The 20,150-nt window shown below is 37.6% G+C and overlaps 2 protein-coding genes across 2 annotated transcripts in view; both read left to right on the top strand.

The window, feature by feature from the left end:
* Positions 1–834, top strand: rnf182 (ring finger protein 182). The gene has a single exon (XM_062429638.1). The coding sequence runs from the start codon at positions 1–3 to the stop codon at positions 832–834; it is 834 nt and encodes a 277-aa protein (XP_062285622.1).
* A 9,160-nt stretch (positions 835–9,994) lies between these two features.
* The window catches only part of ranbp9 (RAN binding protein 9), a 33,075-nt gene continuing 22,919 nt past the window's right edge, over positions 9,995–20,150 (top strand). The window contains exons 1-3 of the mRNA XM_062429577.1: positions 9,995–10,546; positions 15,461–15,572; positions 17,486–17,538. Of these exons, the coding sequence (XP_062285561.1) occupies positions 10,324–10,546; positions 15,461–15,572; positions 17,486–17,538 (388 nt within the window). The 5' untranslated portion in view covers positions 9,995–10,323. The remainder of the gene's footprint in view (positions 10,547–15,460; positions 15,573–17,485; positions 17,539–20,150) is intronic.

Here is a 20,150-nt window from a genome sequence, read left to right as displayed (position 1 = left end):
ATGATGATTGAGCTGCAAAACACAGAGGATGGGTGTGGCCACGTGGACATTCTGAGCACCGAGGAGCTGGAGTGCAAGATCTGCTACTGCACCTATAACTTGGGGAGTCGAAGGCCAAAAGTGCTCGAGTGTTGTCACCGTCTGTGCGCCAAATGCCTCGCAAAGATCCTGGACCTGGGTGAGTCACCTCCCAATGCTGTTGTGTGCCCGTTCTGCCGCTACATCACCAGACTGCCTGGGGAGGCGGTGAGCAGCCTTCCAGATGACTGCAACCTGCTGGCTGCACTGGCCTTCCAAAGCAGGAACCAGAGGAACCTCCACTTCCACCAGGAGGCAACTACGGAGCTGCTCCTGAGCCCCAGGCATCTGAGCTCGCTGATGAGTAGCAACCCTCCTGTGATGTCCCCTTCTTCCTCTTCCTCACCCGGCACTTACTCCTCCATCCGGGGCTCCCCTAACTTTGTGGTCATCACCATCATGGAGCCGCCGCCAGCACCCTCCTCAATCCAGGACCACCACCACTCACGTGGATCCCACGCTGCAAACCGTGGCTACCGTTCATCCAGTCTGGACTCCATGGCATCCATCACGCAGAGGTGGACAGTGTGGAACTGTGCAGCCCTTTTGTGTCAAACTTCGGCCCGGGTGCTGGTATGGGTACTTGGGCTGTTGTACTTCAGCTCGCTGCCCATGGGAGTTTATCTGCTTATCATGCAGAGGACAACGATCGGGGTGTTGCTGGTGAGCCTGGTTCCCGCCAGCCTTATCATGATCATGGTCTACGGGTTCTGCCAGTGTATCTGCCATGAGTTCTGGGACTGCATACCAACGTAATGGGACCAGATGAATGGGCAATGATTTGCTTTGAATATGCCTGACAATGGATCTCCAGAATCCCACTAATGGGGACGTTACTGTGTAACTGGCCATGTGAACAGTTACTTGAATGGCAGAGAAATGTTCCTCCTCTTTATTGGAGGAGAGAGAAAGAAAAGGTTATGTAAATTACAAATGGGCTTTTTATTATTATACATGTTAATTTGTACATTTTTAGTTTGATAGCCAACTAATTACCTAATAGAGCTTAAAGTGTAAGATTTAGCTAAAATTTTAATGCCACGTTTGGTGGAAATCAGCTAATTATCATGCATAAAGATGTTGTAGTAACAACTTGAAGGAATTTAAGGTGGTAATAATAACTGTCATCTGTGGATAATCAAATGCGTCAAATGTGAACTTCAACATCACATAGTCCTGACAGTTCTTGAAATCAGCATGGACAAATGTGGAAAAATTGTTTCTATGCACCAAAAAAGGGAAACCAATATGTTTTGTCACCATTAAAGAATAACACACACAGGATACAAAGTTTTTTGATCCTGAAATAAAATGGTTGAGAATACTGGTGAATGCCTGTTGACGGTAATTTTTTTTATTTTGTTCAAGCTTTAGAGCTCTTTTATACATTTCTTGCCTGTAGGTCTGTTGATTAGTACACTGTAATCATGTATTACTTATGTGTTCTCATTAACAAAAATATGTAAGTTATATTCATTTCAAATCAATAATTTTCAGACACCTTCAGAACTTTTAATCATAAGTTTTTCTGACTGTAAATCTTATGCCTTAAAATGATGAATTGAGTGAATGTACTGCTCACTGAAGTTTCTAAAGTAACATGATCAGTTGTAGTTCGAAGAAAACATGTTGGAAACCTCTTGAAGACATTTTAAGATATAACTTGGTTGTTAATAAAACAGAGCTGCTGACGATAAAGGTTTGCTTTGAATTCAGGCTTATACCCCCGTGCATCTTTTGAATACCAGTCAGTGGCAGCAGCCTTGACTTTGTGCACAGTGGCTCCTACAGCAGACACAACTGTTAGTTCTCTCAAATGAAGAACTGACTCTTCAAACTGTACAAATAAAAGTAAATCTGATGATGAAGACCCACTGAACGCAACATCATTCATTTCCATGGGATACTAGTGAAATGTCTGACAAGGCACTGTGATATTTCAAGCGATTTAAAAAAAGGTCAAATATCAACTTCATGCAAATGAGTGAGAAGTGATGCTGTGAAACTGACAAAGTTGTTTGATGGTGGACTTGGAAGCAATGGGAAGATAGAAGAGAAAATAATCTTTGCTATTGTGGGAATTCCACTTTTATATTACTTTTCTCTCCTATCAAGGTTCACACAACTTAATTTATTCCAGGATCTCAGATCTTAAAATTACACTGGTATTCTTGCTTCACTTTATGTGGAAATTCACCAACATTTCAGTCAACAGGCAGAAGAAGGTCAACAGGTCAGGAGGGTCAACAGAAGAAGGTCTGTTTACCGCAGCATCTGCCCACTCAGTAAACCCTGTTTGGGCAGTGAAACCAATGCAGAAGTGACTTACACCTGCATTCTTTCTAATGGTCAGCAGGAGGCGACTCCACTGATTACAAAAATAAGTTTGTTTGTTTGGAAGTCTGTGAGAAAGTGACCCTACTTCTCATTTGATTTATTACCCCTGTAATCATTTTCACTATGAGTTTATGGCGTCAATCACTTGTGTCAAGTCTTCTTCAATACAGCATGATGTTCATTTTGTAAACTGTGGTCTTATTTAGACGACAATAGACAAAAAAACAGGGTACTACATTATGATTGTCACGTCATCACCACAGCAGCAACGGTGGTTATGTATGTTATATATCGTAACATCAGATAAGAATAACTCAGACTATTTCAGTGTGTTTTCAGTTCATGAATTGTAACATTTTGGTCACTTACAAAAGTGTTGTTGTACTGAAACAACCATTAAGGAGTCAGGTGTTAGCCAAAGTTAACATTAGCAATATCATAGTTTACTATAAACTGTAAATGCACTGTGCTAACCAAGCTAGCAGCTAGGTCGGTAGGGTAAGCTCCACCCTGTTGTCCAAATGATGGTCAATTCTGGTTTTAAAGAGAGGGCGACTGTCAAAATTCAAAATTCAAGGCTTCCAAATGGGAACCAAGGACTGTGTTTCATTTGTCATTCAACATGCCCTTGTTGACCTCGTTGACCCCTTGGTATTTGCTCTAGGGGGAATCATCGCCATGAAAAGTGTCCATCTTTGTGAGCTCAACCCTTCGAGGACCGAGTGATCAACGATGGTCACTCAGCGCTGCAGTTTAACCACTATGCGTTGTGGTTACTCGTCATTTCCACTATAGCGTCAAAGAGCTGCTGATGTTTGGTGTTGTTCTACTGTTATATTTTAGAAATAATTTGTCCAGTATACTTGTAACATTTCTGTTCAGTTTTAATTGAATTGTTATGTCATAAAATCTTAGCAAAATTTCATATTACACAAAAGTACATTTTATAATAGCAAAGCTTTATTTATGTTTTTAATAAATAAATAAACCAGTATATACAAAACATCCAGCACTCTATAAACGCCAAAGCCCTAAAAAGTCATAATCAAAACTGTCTGAACTGCTGAAACAATTTTATCTTTTTTCATTATATAATTTACGTACCCCTTAACCACTTGGCGTATATGTCTATTGATTTTTATTATTGTTAAGTTTCTAATATATAAAACACATAAAAAAAACAGATCCATATCTAGATAATCAGAGTAATATATTCAATATTTGTCATGCTACTAAATATGCTTTATGCTGTTTGCACACAATTTTCATATTCTAGTAATGTTAGGCCATGCATGTATGTTTATGTTTTATTTATGTTTAAGAATCAGAAGAAGAGATGGAGCTCCTCATTAGGTTGAGAATACTGACTGCAAGGGCAAGTGCATCCCATTTACATCCCCTCCTCCCCTACCCACTTTCCCTCTGCTCTCCAACTGGCCTCTGTGTGACGTGTGCTGTTATGTCATAACAGGGCTGAGGGGAAGTGAATGAAGGAAAGTGGAACTAATAATGACACGCAACCCACAAACCAATAGGTGACGTCACAGTGGCTACCTCAGTTTTTTTTTTTTTTTTTACAGTCTAAATGTCTCCAGAGGCTGCTTCAAAGTGTCTCATTGATGTGTTTTTAATGAGACACATTGGTCTATGGCACAGAGAGGAATAAGATATCAGGCTTTGGATACACACACAATACTTTTAAGTAGATCATTGTTGTTCTGGCTCCACACATGATATTTGTTGACAATAAGAAAAATATAGAAAATCACCAGCCACTCATCATTTAAGGAAGATAGCCTCTGAAACAGAAATATTCAGTGGAAATCAGTCTACACTGCAGCATACTGCATTGCTATTCATCTCTGTCCATATTCTCTGTGGCGAGGACAGGCCTGAACCACCAGAGGGTGCTGTAACAGCTCTCCAATCCCTACATCTTCCTTGTTGAGGTTTTGCTGAATATCCCGCTTCTGCACAAAACTTTTATATCCAGTGTATTGATTCAGTGTGTCATGGTTTGTGTGAAATGACAGGAAAATGTCTAATGACACAGATAAATAACTTATGATCCACTGCCTCACCTGTGAATTAATGAGAAAGTAACTTTTTTAAAGTATTTTCAATTTTTACTGGACACTAATACGTGTTAGACGGGGTTGTCTAATTAACAAACCAAACTTTTGCAGTTCAGCTTGTTCATGTGGTTTCATTAGATAGATAGATAGATAGATAGATAGATAGATAGATAGATAGATAGATAGATAGATAGATAGATAGATAGATAGATAGATAGATAGATAGATAGATAGATAGATAGATAGTCTTGTGCAAAAAAAATATTTCAAAGTTTATCTGAAGCTAATATGAAGCTTCAGTTGTCCAAATTGACTCAAATCAAGTAAATATGATTTAATGGCCAGAGGGAATGATTACAGCAAGAAAAAAAACAGTGTTCATGTGGACACCCGACTGTTTTTAAGACATTTGAATAATTGTAAACATATTTTTTAAACCAATTAAACCTGCTTCTTGGATGAGACTCCTTGTAAGATGACTTAACCAGCAATCATTAAAAGATACCATGAAATATGAAATGAATCCAAGCTAAATAAGTCATTTTAAAATCCACCAGATTAGCTGGAAAGTGAAGAGTTGACATTTTGGAGATACTTTGCAGGACAGCAATAACATATGATGTTAAATAGGCTAGATACTATAAATTCCACAGTATAGCACAGTACTTAATTAATGTTTTCCATTTGTATTACAGTACTATTATGTTTATTTAAGTGTGTTTCCCATCACTGTTATGATGTAGTTTCACTCCACCCCCGTTCACCCGTCCAAGCAGGGTTTAAAACAAACACTGAGGATCTGTTCCCAGTACAGTGTGTTCCCGCTCTGCTTCTACAACAGACATCTTACTGATGATAAACAGTCCGGGCTTTCTACCATTTTGTTTTCCAGGGGACTCTGAGTCTGAATCTGAGCAAGTGTTTCCCTACAGGGAGCGTAACATCATTTCAGATTCCTCTTTAGTGATGCAATGAACATTCCCACATGTTAGTGTGACATTCACCGGCTGTCGGAGGCAGACCAAAAACAACACAACTGACTTCTTAGAGGACTGTTTTTATTTTAGTCCATTCACTGGCAATCATGAATAATACATTACTGCCAGCCATTTCTCATGCTGTAGTGTCTGTGATACTTGTTTTTACATTGTTTTTTTTGGCTGGATGTTACAGTGTAATTTCTATTAACTTCACTCTGATATGAAAGTCACTTGCAAGACTGGATTATTGAAAAGGGCAGCTGTCTCAAAGGCCCTAATTTCACTGTGTGTTAATTAGTTGGGGATAATTTGATCAGTAACAAATTAGTTTGGTAATTTGCACAGTAGGAAACTAAATGGTAAGGGCCCTAAAGTGGTGCATGCATTTTCTTTTACTAGTCCTGAGGCACTGGCTTGTGGAGGGGCCCTTTTTGAATATCTTTATTATGTCAGTGGATATTAGACTAAAATAATTCATATTCCTAAATAATTTATGTTTAATCTGAAGTAACAAAGACACACAAGAAACATGGAGCAGGTACATTAACCTACATTAATCCCTCCAGGATTATGTTACGTTACGCTACTTTATGTTACATTACGATAAGTTACGACATGTTATGATATGTCACATTACGGTACATTACATTAGGTTATAATATGTTACGATATGATATGTTACGATATGATACGTTAAGATATGATACGTTACGATGTGGTGCATTACGATATGGTACGATACGATACATTACGATATGTTACATTACATTACAATATGTTACGATACATTACGTTATGATATGTTACGATACGTTACAATACGTTACAATACATTACGTTACAATACGTTACAATATGTAACGTTACGATATGTTACGTTACGATATGTTACGTTACGATATGTTACGTTACGATATGATACGTTACTATACGATGCGATACGATACGTTACGATACGTTGTGATACGATATGTTACGTTACGATGTTACGCTACGATATGTTACGTTACGATATGTTATGTGACATTACAATACATTACGTTGCATTACTTTATACTATATTTTATGATACTTTATTTTACGGTACGTTAAGTTACGTTACATTACGCTCTTTGACGTCATAGCGGAAATGAAAACTAACAGCAGTGCACAGTGGTTATGTGCTTCTTTTACTTCATGGTACGAGTTGTAATAAAGTAAACACATCGTGCCTCAAGTCACTTTTGCCTTTTTCCAATTTATAATCAACACCAGGATCTCTAGCTAACCTGAACCATGTGAGCTCATTAAAAAAGTTATATATATATATACAAATGTTTTCTCATAACAATAAACAAGTCTACAGCTACACTAATTACAGTGAAGCAGCTATCATTTGCTAATTACCGATACATATGAACTACAGCTAAATATAATGAGAATTAGTGGGTCATTAGTTTGCAGGTATTTGGTCATAAATCAAAGTACAGCCTTTTTCCACTTACATAACATAGCTAAACTTATGTCTTTCCGGTCCATGGCTGACACAGAGACTCTAATACATGCATTTGTTTCATCCAGCCATAATTACTGTATTGTTCTGTTGTCAGGTTGCCACATAATAGTACTAGAAGTCTTTAGATGGTGCAGTTCCAATCTGAACTAAAACAAGGCCATTTAACCATATTACAATAATTTTAGCCCTCCTTCATTGTCTTCCTCTCCATGTTAGATCAGACTTTAAAAGTCATCTGCTGACTTATAAAATCCTAAATCGGCATGAGTCATCGTACCTGTTTGATCTCTTCAAACCTCATATTCCTCTCAAGCTCTTAGTATGCATGTGTGTCCCCTGTTCTCATGAAATAACCTCTCTGCTGACTTCAGAAAATCAGTCTTTGAAGTCATTCAAATCGAAACTTTTTGCCTTATCCTACAATTTTTTGCCTTTAATTGAATACTTCAAGACCTTGCTCTGCACAGTTTCTATCTGAATTAAATTTTTAAGCTATGTCCAACCGTCGAGGTCATTGATTATTGCACCTGTTCTGATAACCGTTGCATCTCTCTAACCTTCTGTTTGTTTGTTCGATGAACACATGAGTTTTCAAGGCTATGTATCCAACTCTCTCTTCTCTCCTTCTCTCGCCCTGTTTCCTCTTCCTATCCTCTCTTGTCTCTCAGGCATCTCCTGCTGGACCAGCACCCATCCTGGAACTGCTTTGCTTCCCTGGCTTTAGATGCCATTTCCTGAGGTTTTGGATCTAGTTTCTCATCCTGCAGGAGTTCAGCCTCACCTCATGTCACTCCCCCCTCTCTCTCTGAATGATGTCTTTATCCTTCTCTTTCTCCTCTCTTTGAATAATGTCTGTTCTTGTCTCTTCTTCTATGTTTGTGAATGACGTGATGTGAGCCTCCCGAGTGTGTATTTGTAGTCTCTTATCCTGCCAGGTCTCCATGGTGATGGAGGTTGCATGGCTCAAGTCCTGCTGGCACCTGAAAGCTGCTTGGTGTCCTTTTCATCACATCCATCATACATATCATAAATCCTTTACAATTTTGTTATCCTGTACAATGTTGTGTTCTGTAATTTGTTCTCTAATCTGTGCACACAACATCTATTATATGTCTATCCATCCTGGGAGGAGGTTTCCTCCATTGTTTTCCCTGTTAAATGTTTTTTAATGGCGTTTTTCCTTTTTCGAGTCGAGGATCTATGGTCATATATAGGGTGTTGTATCGCTGTACAGACTGTAAAGCTTGATGAGATATTGGTCTATACAAATATAAACTGGCTTAACTTGACTTGATGGTGTTTGAAGTAGTCACTATTTATTCTGAGGGGAAGATGAATAAATATTTGTACCAAACGTTATGGCTATCCATCCAACAGTTATTGAGACATTTTCTGATATGTTTATTGGTCAGGGTTGTGAAGGTTACTTAGGTTACTCAAATGTTCTAACCAATGTTTTCAGCTTTCAAATCTAAGTCCAGCTGTTTTTCATGGATACTGACAAGATTTATAAGGGAGATCATTTCTTATAAAGCAACATTTATCTCTCATTTGAAAATGTAATTATTAGTTCATGTAGATTTTGGAATATAAAATAAAGATATTTGATGAAAAAAGTCAAACGTCTGGCATGGGCTTAATTGGTACTGCGTGTGCTCCAAATAAGACCACGTCATGATTTATTTAAAACATATATATATAAAAAAAATTGATTTCAAAGAATTAAAAACAGCAATATATGTATTCAGTAACATTTTAAATATTTAAAAAATGACGACCCCCCCCCAGCAAAATCTTACTTAAATCTCTGTAATTAAATTACGTCATGGTGTTACATGTAACTAGTTACTCTGTGTCTGCTGCTCTTCTCTCTGTATTTAACTCATCTCTCTGTCTGCTCTCTCTCTGTGTATTTAACTCATCTCTCTGTCTTCTGCTCTCTCTGTGTATTTAACTCATCTCTATGTCTGCTGCTCTCTCTCTCTCTCTGTGTGTATCTACCTCACATCCAGTCTTTAGCCTCATCTCTCTGTGTCTGCTGCTCTTTCTGTATTTACCTCATCTCTATGTCTACTGCTCTCTCTGTATTTACCTCATCTCTCTGTCTGCTGCTCTTCTCTCTCTGTATTTACCTCATCTCTATGTCTGCTGCTCTTTCTCTATGTATTTACCTCATCTCTATGTCTGCTGCTCTTTCTGTATTTACCTCATCTCTATGTCTGCTGCTCTCTCTCTCTGTATTTACCTCATCTCTATGTCTGCTGCTCTTTCTGTATTTACCTCATCTCTATGTCTGCTGCTCTCTCTCTCTGTATTTACCTCATCTCTATGTCTGCTGCTCTCTCTCTATGTATTTACCTCATCTCTATGTCTGCTGCTCTTTCTGTATTTACATCATCTCTATGTCTGCTGCTCTCTCCTTCTGTATTTACCTCATCTCTATGTCTGCTGCTCTCTCTCTATGTATTTACCTCATCTCTATGTCTGCTGCTCTTTCTGTATTTACCTCATCTCTATGTCTGCTGCTCTCTCTCTCTGTATTTACCTCATCTCTATGTCTGCTGCTCTTTCTGTATTTACCTCATCTCTATGTCTGCTGCTCTCTCTCTCTGTATTTACCTCATCTCTATGTCTGCTGCTCTCTCTCTATGTATTTACCTCATCTCTATGTCTGCTGCTCTTTCTGTATTTACATCATCTCTATGTCTGCTCTCTCCTTCTGTATTTACCTCATCTCTATGTCTGCTGCTCTCTCTCTATGTATTTACCTCATCTCTATGTCTGCTGCTCTTTCTGTATTTACCTCATCTCTATGTCTGCTGCTCTTTCTGTATTTACCTCATCTCTATGTCTGCTGCTCTTTCTGTATTTACCTCATCTCTATGTCTGCTGCTCTTCTCTCTCTGTATTTACCTCATCTCTATGTCTGCTGCTCTTTCTGTATTTACCTCACATTCCCATAGGAAGTGAGTGGAGCTCCCTCTCAGCCAATCAGAATCGAGCATCACTCTCCGACAACAAACAAAAGATCGAGGTTAGCAGAGAGCAGCTTATACTTTTATCTCCCTTAGCAACAACAACGACAACCCTGTCTCCTTCGTACCCTGTTTTTTAACTTACGGACTGGACTCCCTTCTTCTATTACCACTCTCTCTATTTATCCATGTCTTTGTGTGTGTGTGTCAGCTAATGTCAACCTGAGACATTTTCAGCGATCGCGTTTTGCTAACTTAGCTTAGCTTAGCTCGGCTAACCCCGTTGCTAACCCTCCTCTTCTTCCTCCTCCTCCTCCTCTTCTTCTTCTAAAAAAAAAAAAAAACTTGACACTGGCTTTGTTGAAACTAGTGTCATCATAGCCATGTCCGGGCAGTCGTCGGGGTCGGGCTGTAAGTTTGTGATGTCGGTGGTTGTGCACGGAGACTCGGCTCTGAACGAGCAGGAGAAGGAGCTGAACCAACGGCTCCGGAGGCTTTACCCCGCCGTCAGCGAGCAGGAGACGCCGCTGCCTCGCTCCTGGAGCCCGAAGGATAAGTTCAGCTACATCGGTCTCTCCCAGAACAACCTCCGTGTTCACTATAAAGGTATGACAACAATAACAACAACAACAGCAACACTTCTTTATTATTATTATTATTATTATTATTGTTATTATTATCCTCCTCTTGTTCCTCCTCCTCTTCCTCTTAGCTTAGCTTTGTCACTATTAGCAGATCAACACACAGCTAAAAACAAAGTCAGCTCATAGCTTCATCAACAACAAGAGAGAGAGAGAGAGAGAGAGAGAGAGAGGACATCTTGCAACCCCAGACCAGCTGGTGAGGTGTATCCACAGCCAAACAAATTGACCTAACTAGCTCCTTAGCTTCCCTTTCTCCTTCCTCCTTTCTCTCTGCTAACTATCCTGTCAACCAGCTAATAAACGAGCTGCACCCACAAACACAACAATGTTGTTTTCTTTAATATAAATCATTGGTTTACAAAGTGCATCACAGCCTCAAAATAACTACTCTACTAACCCTTAGCCAAAAAGGCCCCCCTAAAGAAGGCTAATGCAGCATTATTAGGTATTAAATGGAAGGAAATATATAGTTAAATATCATTATAAATACTGAATCATTGGTAAACAAAGTGCATCAAAGCCTCAGAAGCATTTGCAAGCCAAGAAGGCCCCATAAAAGAAGGCTAATGTAGCATTATTGGGTATGAAATGGAAGGAAATATATAATTAAATATCATCTTCTCTCTAACTATCCTGTCAACCAGCTAATAAACAAGCTGCACCCATAAGCACAATGTTCTTTTCTTTAATATAAAATATCATTATAAATACTCAATCATTGGTAAACAAAGTGCATCCAAGCCTCATAATCATGGGCCCCCTAAAGAAGGCTAATGCAGCATTATTAGGTATTAAATGGTAGGAAATATATAGTTAAATAACAATGCAAATGTACCCATTGTGAGACTAATAAAGGAATATCTTATCTTAAATATTATAAATACTGAATCATTGGTTTACAAAGAAGTGCATCCAAGCCTCAGAAGCATTTGTAAGCCAACACGGCCCCATAAAAGAAGGCTAATGTAGCATTATTAGGTATTAAATGGTAGGAATTATATAGTTAAATATCATTATTACCCCCCCCCCCCCCCCCCCCCCCTGATTAGTTATTGAGGAGCACCAAAGTGTGAGGCTCCCTGTGAAGTGCTTAATAATGGCATTAGGGGTAGGTAAAGGTGGTACTCATCTGCTGAGGGGGTTTATAATGGGGGAGATGTCTTGCCTGACATTCAGGTTGGACTAGTTGCTTAGCAAAGCTGTCAAGAGGTTGTTTTTTTTGGTGCAGGCCTGTAAGAAAAGAGGACTACTGTAAAAAAAGAAAAAAAGAAAAAAGGTGTAACTGTGCTTCCTGGGTGTGTTCTTCTATACACACACACACACACACACACACATATTAACACACACTCTTCCCTGTTAAAACGGGAATATTCGTGTCTCTTCCAAAACAAAAATCCACCCCCTCATCTCTTGTTGCAGATATGCAAATATGGAGTAACTTTACCACACAGACATTGGAAACTCCAGTCAACAAAAGCAGATCATTTAGTTAAAAAGCCACATTATGATTCAACATAAGCGTTCAGGAGGAAATGTGTTGAATCTATTAAGTATTTTGGCATTAATTTGAACAGAAACTACTGAATATACTTAAAAAATAGACTAAATTAAACATGTTTGGAAGATAGTCCTCCTCATCTATATTTATCTATCAATCATTAAAGGCCTTGTTATGTAAAACCCACTGAACAGAATAATAAGATCTCAATTGTGTCTAAATGTCAAGGCCTGCTAAAAAATGATCAATGTCATCTGAAGTACGAGAGCTGAAATGATGAGTTGATCAAATCAGCAGCGATCGGGATTCATTATGATAACCTGTGAAGAGCTTGAGTCAGCTTTTAAGGAAAATCCCAAAGAGTAATCATGAGCTCCAGCCGGCTTAAATGCAAATATTTGCTGTTTTTTTAAAAGGTAAACTGAATATCGTCCAGGTCGGGAATGTTATGTGTTGTTGACATTTGAATATGTCAAGTTTTGGGAATTTCTGATGAGTATTTTTCAGGATTTTGTCGCCAAAAATTGATTATTCAGCAAAATAATCCTCAGATTAATACATAATTAAAACAATAATAGGCCGAGTCCCATTCAGGACTACATACATGCTGAATGTGGAGTCCTTTGTGAACAATAATGCCGGTTTATTATGATGTCACACATCTACAACACGGTGATATAATACACGTTTGTTCACAGCAGCAGTGAGAGCGTTTACAGTTTGTTGTGTAAGCATCCCGGAGCCACTAAAGTATGTCACTCAGTGAGGTAAACAATATGACACAAAGTAGGAGTGAGCATTATTATGAAAGTTTAGGGATTACACAACAGCTCCCACTTTGATTTGGGAATATTAATCTCACAAATAAACAAATAAACAAACAAACAAAAGGTCAAAATAAATTAATAATTGATATTTTATTGTCATTGCACATAAAATACAATATAACTTTATGTAGTATTCCCATCCCAGCAGCATGCATGGATATAAATATATATTACAGATATAAATATATATAGTTATATAAATATTAGAGTGAAACAGTAGTGCCATGTATGTTGTGCTTAGTCCCAGCTTGTGTGTGTTGGGAGGAGTTTTGATGCTCAGTTAATCATTCAAATCTTTAATTGAACACAAATTTGTTGCTTTTCTGTTGTCAAATCTTTGGGTTTTGGACTGTGAAGCTGTTATTTTATATTCTGGGTGATTATTGATGAGTATTTTTTCTCTTTTCTGACATTTCTTTTGTTAAATAGCTGAAACGAGTCTCAGTTATTGGAGGAAAAATAAGGTTCATCAACAATAGGGGAGAAAAAGTCCTTAGTTACAGCCGCAGTTGTGAATATGGGATTTGTGGGTGATAATTATATTATTTTGTGGTTTTCTAACCTGAATGGTTCGTTCACGTGGCAACCATTTTGTCACAATAACACATGAATAAATGGAGGTAAGAAGTTTTATTGTAGTCTCTCTACATCAGTCTATTGTCCAGATTAGATCAGTACTGTAGGGTTTTCTTACTGTTATCATTCCTCCTGTTCATACCGACCATTAGAAGATCCTTCATAATGTTTACAATGTAAGAGATGGAGGACTAAACCCACAGTCCTCCTTTTGTGCTATAAAACATATATTTAAAAGTTTTATCTATGAAGCTTCAGTCGCCAAAATGAGTGAAATCTTCATCTTCTATGTTTGAACATTACAGTGTTTTTAGTAGCTAAGTCTTATTGTTCCTATACTTCCACCACAGCTCAACAGGGAAACACTAAGAGGGAATCTGATGCTAGAAAGACTGTAAATGTGTCAGATATCACTTTAACACACTGTGGATTTTGGAGCTTTTAACATTTGGTATGAACAGGAGGAATAATTACAGCAAGAAAAAAACCTTGTTCAGTCTTCATATAGACACCTGAGTATCTTAACAAACACTGTCAGTTAACCAGCAATCATTTAAAGATCCCATTAAATATGAAATGCATCCTCTTATGTGTTACTTTCTACAGATTAAACTATTCAACAGTGTAAAAGTTAATGATATCTACTCTGTTTGTACTGTAGCTTCCTTTAGCTTTTAAACACTGACCCCTAAAATCCTGGAGGTTTGGATTCAGAGTGTTTTTTAAGGTGATGGGCTTAAAACAGCTGAAGCAACTTGTTCACAAGGGGCCATTCATAAAAATACCATCTATAATAAAACATCATATATATGTAAACTCCATTTAAACCTGGATGTGTATTTTTTCATTTTTTTCTCCACATTTTAAAGCATCATATAATTCCTCAGCAGCCTTTTTTTCATGTGGAAGAAAAGTTCAACATCGCAGCCATTTAATACGATTTCTTACTTTACCACATTTAAAGGGTCAAAGGTCACATTGCACAATGTTGGACGCTGTAGTTTTCATTCTAGACTCATAAATCAGAGCGGCCTGCTGTGTTTTTATGCAGTGTGCTTCAGGAGAGAACTTCTTTTTACATAATGTAGCTCCAGAAAATACCAAATAAATACATAAACTAATATTTACCTTTTTATTTATTGATACAAACATGCTTTATCTGTTTTTACTACTGCTTTAGTTTTGTTCTGTTATAATCTAATTGTCAGGTTTTGCTGCCTTATTGTAGCACTTTATATTTTTAACCATTTAAAGCATTTTGTCACTTTTAACTTTCCTTTATAATAAAATGTGACTTCTACTGATTTGCCCTTTGACTCTTTTCCCTTTTAGACATTAACTTAGGTTGTAAAACTTTTATGATAAAGAGGAGGAGCTACTTTGTAATGACCCACTCAATGTAGTATTATATCAGGTTTGATTGATATTGACTGATTGATATTGAAAGCTGCTAGAGGAATATGTCCTCAGCTTCTTAAATATGTTTAATTTAGCTGTAAAGGACAAGTTCACCATTTTTATGTCTTAAAATGACAGTCAGTTCTTTTCTTGCTGTGATCATCCTTCCTGTTCATACTGACCAGTAGAAGAAGCTTTTTATAAAGTTCTTCCTCTTAACATTTTTAGGGTTGAGCTAAAACTTGAGCTAAAAATCCACATCCTTCATTGTGCTTTAATTAAACTTCATGATTTTTATCGGTGTGAAAGCTTTTGTACATCTTCATGAGGCTCTTTTTATACAGAGATCCTTCATTTTAGCTGTGAATTAGAATCATTATTATGCTGTTGTTGTTGTTTTTAAATTGAGCCAAACAAAGCAGAGTCATTGTATCATAATTGTCAGATTCAGATGTGAATCAGCTGACTGTCCGTTTCACACAGACGTCGATCCGGCTTACTGTCCGAGCAACTATCAGTCTGTTTCTACTACTGACCACTCTGTCGCTCTTTTCTCTCTTTTTTTTTCCCCCCGAAGGTCACGGTAAAACCCCTAAAGATGCAGCATCTGTACGGGCCACTCACCCCATCCCAGCCGCCTGCGGTGTCTACTACTTCGAGGTCAAGATCATCAGCAAAGGCAGAGACGGGTAAGAAGAACAAAACACCACATCTACATCTCACACTTGGGTATAAAAGGTGAAATATCTGGAGGATTATTTAGTGGACTGGCATGAAACTTGCTGCTGATATTCACGATCCCTTGTAGTGGTGTGCCGATTATTTTGGGGATCCTCTGACTTTTCATTCAGCTCCACCAGCACATTTTAACTTTCTATACAGGAGTTTACATGGGCTAAATGTAAAATTTGCATGTTAGTCAGTATTCTGACCTGTTTTTTGGCACATTTTACTGCATATTAATAACTTTATGATTGAAATGCAAATATAAACCTGAAATGTTACATACTAAATATTAGCATATTAACCCTTACATACTATTCAGAGTCATATTTGACCCAATTTGTTTACATTTGAGAGCTGTAAAATCACCATATACACATTTATTCTACCCAAACTTTTCCTAATGTGACCCACACTATACAAAAAAATGGAGATAAAATCCATCATTTATTAATTTCTGTGCAGCTGATATACATGTTTATATATGCAAATGTATACATTTGACATGTTTTTATCAAAAAAATGTTAATATTTAAACATGTTATTGTTCTCCTGGACCATAAAATAGTGATTGTGAATGTCTTCTTTCCCACAAGATTATTCACACATTTATCAATGACTGACTGGGAATTTATGAATGTGAATTGGTGTAGAGACTAATTATGAGTCAGAATATGAACAGTATGTAAAGGTTAACACATTAGCACATTAGCATGCTTACCGGCTTGTGTGCTTATTGTTACCAACTATACATTTTACCTTGCAAGACATAAGCTTGTGAATATGACACTATAAAACACAATTGGGAGCTTTTTCTGGTGTATAATAAAAAATGTGTCAATTCCATCAATCCTATGAATGAGACACAAAGTCAACTATCATATCTAATAAGCTGCTAACATGCTGGGTGATGTACAATAACCTGTTATGGATGCAAAGTGGAGAATTGCTCAAAGCTTTAAAAAAACAAAACAAACCAACTGTGGTAACAATGAAAGCCCACACAACTAGACTAGTCTAATCTGGATTTACATGTGAACCCTGCAGCATTGTGACTCATTGTTGCTGCTTTTTGTGATTAAAGACCTAAAACTTGCATCTGCATTTTCAACCAAAAAATGGACATTTGGTTACAGCTCAATACTGAAGTGTAGCAGCTGCTGCTAACCGGGGAAGCTGCAGGAAGCCCTCGGTTCTTTCTTTCATCAGAAATCCTTTTTAAAGAAAGATGATGATCTCACACAGGAAATTACAGTACTATTGTCCTTCTCTTCATACCTGAGAGTGTCTTTGAGCATGCTGTCATCATCACATCAATACATAATCTGTCAACAAGCAAGCTCTTAGCCATATTTAGTTACTTGTGGCTCTTCTATATGATGCTGATTTATGTGTGAGGAGTCTGAATAAAACCCCAAAAATCAAATGAAGTGAAACCACAATTAAAATCTTCATGATACCCATTTGTCATCCTTAAGAGTGTCTGGGTTGTTTTGAAGCAATTAACACATAAAATAAATGATAAAAATCCACATTTCAGTAGCTTTCCGTCAGAGTTACAGAGGTTATGGTGAGAGATCAGGAGGTCTTGTGTGAGGTAGATGCATGAAGAGAGGCAGCTTATCAAGAGAGGCAGAGCATTTAGCATTTAAAACTCATAACATGGTCACTATAAGCACCACCAGTGATAAAGATCTAAGAATAGCAACATCGGTCGACCTGTTTTTCATCCGTCAAACACTTTTTCTTTGTCTGTAATGAGTCTGACGGCCTCACAGGACTGTAAATGAGGCTTTAAACTCTTTTTAATTTATCAGTAAAGTAGTTTTTTTTCTTGTTCTGCTCTTTAACTAACCTCTCACCTGTCTCTGTTCTGCAGGTACATGGGCATCGGCCTCTCAGCTCAGGGCGTAAACATGAACAGACTCCCCGGTAAGATGATGCATTATCGTCAGTGTTTCGTGTCAGTGTTTATTGGTGTTGCTAAACTTTGGGTGTGGTGAGAGGAATCAGTTGGTTTGGGCCTGTCTGCGTCTGCGTCTTCTGTGTATCGTCCATCTTTTTGACTGTATGTGTGTGTGGATGTGATTCTGTGTTACCTGCTATTTGCTCGCTGTAGGTGTGACTGTGAGACTCTGGATTTCACAATGTTGTCAGTTACATAAAAAGCACTTTTATTTTCTCCTGATGTTGGAGATGAAGGGTTCGACATGTGTGTGATAAGTCTGGAGATAGTCTAGTAGTCTAGTAATCAAGTATTCTATAAATTATTCCATCGATTAATCAGATAAATACTTTTGCTTGTTGAAGAGCAACAATAAACATAGAAGAGAAAAGGCTCTCTACCTGGTTTCCTTTTTAAAAATCAGTGTATACATCTTTTAACCCTCCTGTTGTCCTTGAGTCAAGGGAGGAAGGAAGGGAGGGAGGGAGGAAAGAGGGGAGGAAGGGAGGGAGGAAAGAGGGAAGGAAGGAAAGAAGGAGGGAAGGAAGAAGGAGGGAGGAAGGAGGGAAAGAGGGAAGATGGAAGGAAGGAAGGAAAGGAGGGAGGGAGGAAGGATGAAGGAAGGAGGGAGGAAGGAAGGACGAAAGGAGGGAGGACGGTAGGGGGGAGGAAAGAAAGAGAGAAGGAGGGAGGGAGGAAAGAAGGAACAGTCAAAACAGACGGGGTCAGTTTGACCCGGGAGGACGACAGGAAGGTTAATCAACTTTGCTGCTATTAATACAAAAAGTAAATAAAAACAATCAATGTCTTCGGCTTTTGGTTTATAAAATAGTGAAACATGTCGATCACTGTTCCCCAAAGCCCCGAGAAGACGTCCTCAAATGTCTCATGTCAACAGTCCACAACCCAAAGATCTTCACTTTACTGTCATATACTAGAAAAAATAGAAAATATTCTTATATAAGAAACTGGAATCAGAGAATTTGACTTTTTCTCCTAAAAAAAAAAAGACTCGATTAGTTGGTTATCAAAATAGTTGTCAATTAAATCAATAATCGATTAGTCGAGTGTTTAAAATAAGTGTCCTATCATGTGTATGTAGACGACTTTTAGTAGTGGGTCTCAGTCTTAAAACAAACTTTGTACTTATTATAAACATTTGGGTCGAAAAAACAACAACACTACTTTTAAATTGTAGTGAATTTTTTTGAACAATGCTTTTATTTTGAAGTACCACATCCTGCTTCCTTGTTTCCGGCGCTACAAAGAGCAGCTTTACAGCGACACTAACCTATTGATGCCGGCTTTGTGGGTCACGTGACTTTCACTTTTCACATCCGTGAACTGTTTCCGGTTCTCACAGAAGTTTCAGACTGTATCAGAATATATTCAGCTCAAGTTTTACTGATGCTGAACACAAAATAATAAGAAATAAATCTGTTTTGATTTGACTTAAAACAACAACTTTCCTTCTCAGTATTGCAGAATCAGCAAAATAACCTTTTTTTTTCAATAAGACTGAATTAATTATTCTTCCAATACTTCTAGTGTTGTTTTTGAGCCCTGATGTCTCTCTTTTTGCTGCACTGCTTCTTATTTTACTGAGCTTTAAGCCTCAGTTGTTTATGTACTGAGTTATTTTCATTGTGTGACGGGGCAGCTGTAGTTAACTCTGCTCCTCACAAACAGAAACATCCTGCGTTTGATCCTCTGACAGGTGAAATAAATACATAGAAATCTACTGAATAGATGTTGAGTTGGTCAGTTTGGACCATAAGCTGAATCTGGACTCTGAGATGAAACCAGTGAAGAACCTCTGCAATCCAATCCGCTTTATTTATATTGCACGATTTTAACAAACACAAGGTTTCACAACAAGATAAAACAGAATAAATAGATAACACAATAGAAGCACAATAAAAAGATGAAGTAGACAATAGAAAGAACTGCACCATAAATACAAACTAACAAACATCTGTCCAGGGATGTATAACCAGTATTTAGTGTTTAATTAGTTACTGTGAAATTACCTAATTGATAGAATATAGTAATAACTTTTTAAAGTAGTAATATTCAATCAACAACAGAAGATATGGACATTTAAATCAATCCTGCACAATATTAGTTTTATCTCTTTTTTTTCCAGCTGTGTCTTGATAAAAGGACTTCTGGGTCAACATACTGAAAACTAGACTCTCAAACACATCGTTGCATCTGGAGACAAAGAGAGTTAAAAGATTTGAGGGACACTGAACACACCACCAGCAGCAGCAGCAGCAGCAGCGTATGACTCTCATATTGGCGTTTATATATATCAGCTGATGTAAGAAGACACTGCAGCACAGAAACACCAGAGATATAAAGATATAGTTAACTTTTCCACAGCGTCACCGCCAGTGTTTATCTGTCAGAAAAAGATCTATTTATAGGTTATAGATTGTTTTCAATTGTTTAATAACCAAATTGAAAAGATCCTTATCAGAAATATTACGTTAAAAAACAACAAACAAACAAAATCAACTTGCATTGATAGTTCAGCCTTTCTTCTTTGTTACTCTTCCATAGAGCCTGATCAGCTGACTGATATTTATCACAGATA

Source organism: Scomber scombrus, chromosome 11 (genome assembly GCF_963691925.1).
Source record: "Scomber scombrus chromosome 11, fScoSco1.1, whole genome shotgun sequence".
Lineage (NCBI taxonomy): Eukaryota > Metazoa > Chordata > Actinopteri > Scombriformes > Scombridae > Scomber > Scomber scombrus.
The sequence above is the reverse complement of the archived record's forward strand: the minus strand, read 5'-3'. Positions and strand labels throughout refer to the sequence as shown.